We start from the raw sequence: 5,521 nt of genomic DNA, 5'->3' as shown, positions 1-5,521 counted from the left end.
AAAAGACTATCTTACTAAGGCCCCACTCTTAATGAGGCCTAATCCAAAAGAAACCCTCCAGCTCTACCTAATCATGTCTGACCGAAACCTGGGAACTATAATGGTCAAAAATAACGAGGGAAATCAAATACGTCTCCCACCAACTGAAAGATGTAGAAATAAGGTATCCTAATGCCAAGAATTTCATATATGGGCTGGTCATGGCCACTCAAAAATTGTGATATTACTTTCAAGGCCGAATAGTGCAAGTGGTAACCGATCAACCAGTGGAAAAGATTCTAACTAAGCCACAAGCTTCGGGCAGAGTTGTGGATTCATTTATCGAGCTTGGAGAGTCCGACCTTGAGTACGTCCCTAGAACTGCTATAAAAGCTCAAGCACTAACAGACTCTATGGTCGAATGCACCTTCTCAGGGCCGAAGGATCTCATTCCGGAGGAATAGCTCATTCGTACTCCAGAAAAATGGGAGCTGTTTGTTAATGGTTTAGTTGCCGGTAAAAAATGTGGGGCTGGACTAATCCTCTCTAGTCTCGATGAATTTGAGATCTATCAGGCAATTCAGTTCACTTTTCCTTTCACCAACAATGAGGCAGAATATGAAGTAGTATTGGTTGGGATGGAATTAGCAATAATTTTAGAACCAAAAAGTTTGAGGGTCTTCAGTGACTTAATCCTGGTGGTCAAGCACTTTTCCGGGGAATACGAACAAAGGGATCCTTGAACAAAACCCTATGCCACCAAGATAAGAGAAACTTCCTTAGTTTTTGAATCTTTTGAACTAAGCCAAATAGGAAGAGAAAACAATAGTCGGGCGGATGCCCTCTCAAGACTAGCTTCGGCAGAAACATAGAGCCTAACTAGCTCTATTTATCTGACCAAAACCAAGACACCTTCTATTGATAAAAAACAATGCTTAAAAATTTACCAAGGAACAAATTGGATGACTTCAATCCGGGCTTACCTGGAGTAGGGGATGTTGCCCCTCGATCAAAGGGACGCTCAGAAAGTTAAATATCGAGCAACAAGTTACACCTTAGTTGGAGGAAAATTATACCGTAGATCGGCTATGCAACCGCTATTAAGGTGTCTTAATTCCGGAGAATAATAGATAGCCTTAGAAGCAGTACATGCTGGGATATGTGGAGAACATTTTGCCGGTTTATCATTGGCCTTTAAGATCATTCGGTAAGGATTCTTCTGACCGACTCGAGAGAAGATGCAAGTGAATATGTAAAAAAATATAAACAATACCAATTGTTTACAACAGTCCTGAAGTAACCCCGAAGGAAATGTCTTCAGTACTAAGCCCCATACCATTCGCCATATGGGTTGTTGACATAGTGGGTATCCTCCCCACTAGCACGAAGCAGGCGAAGTACTGCATTATTGCCGTTGATTACATGACTATGTGGGTAGAAGCCCGACCCCTATCAGCTATAACCGAAGAAGTCGTTAAAACATTCATGCTAGAACCAGTAAATCCCGAAGCTGTGTGTTTCAGATAACAGAACCTAATTTGCAGGAAAAATGTTTATAAAATTCCTCCATCATTTTGAAATTTAACAGAATTTCAGTTCAGTCACTCATGCCCAACGAAACAGTGCGGTCGAAGCTGCCAACAAGATTATCTTCCAAGGCATCAAGAAGAAGCTTGGTGAAGCCAAAGGGAAATGGGCAGAAAAACTTCCTTGGATCTTGTGGGCTTACCGAACAACCCCAAGATCCTATACGGGAGAAACACCATCCAGAATGGCATATGGCACGAATGCCTTCGTACATGTGGAAGTGGGCATGGATTTCTACCGAAATGAAGTATACAACGTGGAAAACAACGAATTCGGCCGAAAGGCCAATATAGATCTACTGGATGAAGAAAGTGAAGCGACTCACCAAAGAAATCTGAAGTATTTACTACAGGCCGCACAATACTATGATTCGGGTGTCAAGAAAAAATCATTCGGTGTAGGAGATCTAGTCCTAAGGGAGCTGTCTGTATCCATGCCGACGAAGCAAGGAAAGTTCAATCCGAACTGGGAAGGTCCTTACAAAGTTACGGAGGTCGTTCATCCAGAAACTTACAAAGTGGAGACCTTGGTTGGAGAAACGATAAAAAATACATGGCATGCTAGCCGGCTTCGGAAATTCTACCAGTAAGAGAATTTCTCAAGCAATGTACTTACATAAAACTGCAAAGTGTGTAATGAATGAATGATCATCAACAAAGATACATTTCTTTCACAAATACCATTTATTTAAAAAATATTTGACGCATGGAAAGGACGAACGAACATTTATCTAAAGGCTATCTGAAGAAGATAATGTCCTTCGTCCCCACACGCATGTTATTCAAATTTACTTTTCAAGTGGCCAGGCATGACGAACTAAGACTTATCTAGGGGCTACCCGAAGAAGGTAAGTCCTTCACCCTTACCCGCTTTCTTCCTTCAGAATGGAACACGACATACCTAAAAATGTCAAAGTAAATTTATGTTATGTAGATTGAGCAAAAAGAACAAATACTTATCTAGGGGCTATCTGAAGTTGATAAGCTCTTCGTTCGCCTTCCAAATAAAAGGACGAACGAACACCTATCTAGGGGTTATCCCGAAAAAGATAAGCTCTTCGCTCGTCCACCTTTACTACCTTTTATTTCCAAAGTCTTTTAGAAACTAGACCTATCCTTCGGAATAAAGGGGCAAGGGAAGTTGCTACATATTTTTTGAAGGATAACCTTACTCCCTTCAACATTGGGGCATAAAGGGGATACTAGTAAGACAGAAATTGCTGAGGTAGAATAGAAGCCAAAGATGCAATAAAAAAGAAAAATTGCTAAGGCACACAAAAACCAAAGAAACAATATGAAAAAAGAAAACCAAAGATACAATCAAATCGGCATGAAGACCCATTAAAATCAAATTACTTGCCCGAAGGCAGCTGAAGTTAAAGCTCGAAGGCGAGCGTATGAACAAACAAAATGATTTTCCGAAAGCTATTCATCCTCACCCGAGGAGACCTCCAGAGGAGTATCACCATAAGATTCGACCAAAGGGATCCTCAATATTGTCATCCAGAAGCTATTTGTGGTCCCAACCGAGGCCTTGAGCCTTCTCGAGCACATAATAGGCCCCTAACTGAAAGAAACACTCTTCAGTCAGCTCTGACTTCTTCTTCGGCTTTCAGATCTCATTTCTAGACCCCTTCAGCTGAGCATTCCTCCTGTCGATGCGTCAATTCGTCTTCTCCGGATCCTCCATCAGCTTCTACTTATCCTCGATGAGCATGCCCGCTTGCTAGTTTAGGGTCTCATTTTTCAGCTGAACCCTCATTGCCTCTTGTTCGGCAGCAGTGACCCTCCGCTCAAGCTCTTTAACCCTAGTCATACGGCCCTACATGTCATGCACTTTGTTAGAAACGACAGCGACCCAATGAGCAGTCTGAAATAAAAACAAGGATAAATTAAAAGTTAGATTGAATGATTAAGTGTTGCAATAAATGAAAGAAGTAAACAAGGATAAAAAGTGTATAAAAAACTTACAAGGAAGAGAAAGGACATGAGCTCTGTGCACGCTTCCATCGACGTGGCTGCTGCATAGAGGGAAAGGTCATTCGAAAGCTGGATTCCACGACAGAGATCAAGGGCCACCTCTTTTGTAGACCGAAGGCAGGGTAGACGATGTGATCACTCATCAGAAATCCCCACTTAAGAACATACGTCTGAATGACGATGTGATCCCTCCGAAGCTGCTTGCCGGGAACCACTCATTCGGCCTCAATATCAAGACCGTCCCATTTTTCGGGAATCTCCTCTGAAGCGGGCGGCTTCTAGAGGCTGCTCTCAGCTCCATCCGCCCTTTGCCCAGCAGAGGCCGAAGGATCAGGGTTGTCCTTCTGCCTAGAAGCCTCCTCTTGCCTGGCCTCTTCGGCTGCTCGCTTTTCAATCGCCTTGAGCTTCTTCCATTCTTTTAGGGCGTCCCTTGCAGACACCGGAAATAAAAAGAAAAACATGTCGCATACATAGCCGAAATAACAAAAGGCGGTGCAAAAAATAAAAAAGAAGGAAAAATAAGCAGTTACGACTACCCCATAGATCGAGCAATCAATCATTACTTTGGTATGCATTTATTGTAAGCTTAGCGACCTTGATATTTACCAAAACCGCATAAAGCTCATGTTCTTCTGTGCTAAGTTAAGAACAAAGGAGCTTAGCAGGGTCAACCGCCCACGAAACAGAGAATTAAGCCAATTTCGGGCCACTAATGAAGCACCAGTTAGTATGAGTCGTCTTGTTGCTAGAATTGGTGGCGGTCCAATCTGGACGACCCACCTTTTGGGCAATGGTATGGAAGCCTGAGCTCTTAGGGTTCTTCCTAAAATCATTTTGATACCAAAAAAAGGCGAGTAGTCGGATTAACACCCTCTTTAAGACACCTATTCTGGTAACAATTGATATGGATGGCATTTGAGGTCTATCTGGCCCAAGGCGATGCCCATCTATTTGAAGAGATTCTTCAAGATCTTCAGTAAGATCTTCTAAAGCAAGAAGATCCGAATGAAGTTCTTACCCTAGAACACCTTACATACCATCTTTAAACCCACGAGACACCCAAAAAAAGATGTTGCCCAAGGAAACCACAAAAGAGCCTAAAATTAAACCTAACAAAATACGCACAAAAGGAAAAACCCAAAAGCACCCTTTCTACTCCCCTTTTTCGCTTGGTAACAAACGAGAAGGCAAAAACAACAAAAGACCACAAATTGAAAACATGCAGGCATAAATTTCTACCACCATAAAGACATAAAAACTCACTGATTTCTAGATGATGAGTGATTGGAATGGGATGATCTGGGAAGACTAAATTGACACAACTCGTCTTGACAGTTGAATACTGCTTGCCAAAAGGATGCGAGAGAAAAAGAGAGAAAATGCTTTAAAAATGATGAGAAATCAAATGAACTCGCAAAATAGCCTTATAAAAACGCCAAAAATGACGTTTGGGTGGCCAAAATGGAACCGCTGATATTTTAAAATGGACGGTTTGAATATGAGACAATTGAGATTCAAGGGCGAGGATCAAACACGGATCTCAAGGTGGGGACAACTGTCATCAATAATGGCATCCACTCCCAAGGCAACTGATACGTGCTCTTCTGCTAGACCAAAAGCAACCAACCCTAGGGTTCGCTCCCGAAAATTAGCCGAAGTACTATGTTTATCGTCCTGCCCTTAGACCAGCCGAAAGACAGGGACATGTTAGCCATATGTCCGTCACAGGCCCAACAGCTGAAGGCCCAACGACTGAAGACCCATTAGGACGAAGGCCCAAAACCCAAGCAAACGGGCCGACCGTTGCAAGATCTCACAAAAATAGTAACGCTTCCCCTTTTTGCAGCATAACGGACAAGCAATAATCACACAGGTTTGATGAATATAAATAGAACGATCGAAGAAAGAACTAGACAACTTTTTACGCAATCATAGGGCCCGTTTAGCGAGCAACTTATAAGTCACTTTTCACAGCT

The 5,521-nt window shown here is 42.4% G+C and overlaps 1 protein-coding gene across 1 annotated transcript; it reads left to right on the top strand.

Moving 5' to 3' along the window:
• The first annotated feature begins 1,290 nt into the window (after nt 1-1,290).
• On the top strand, nt 1,291-2,155 carry LOC141715093 (uncharacterized). The gene is made up of 2 exons (XM_074518577.1): nt 1,291-1,476; nt 1,568-2,155. Exons 1-2 carry the CDS (start codon nt 1,291-1,293, stop codon nt 2,153-2,155), a joined length of 774 nt encoding a protein of 257 aa, XP_074374678.1.
• The last annotated feature ends 3,366 nt before the right edge of the window (nt 2,156-5,521 follow it).

This window comes from Apium graveolens, chromosome 3, assembly GCF_009905375.1.
Source record: "Apium graveolens cultivar Ventura chromosome 3, ASM990537v1, whole genome shotgun sequence".
Lineage (NCBI taxonomy): Eukaryota > Viridiplantae > Streptophyta > Magnoliopsida > Apiales > Apiaceae > Apium > Apium graveolens.
The sequence above is the reverse complement of the archived record's forward strand: the minus strand, read 5'-3'. Positions and strand labels throughout refer to the sequence as shown.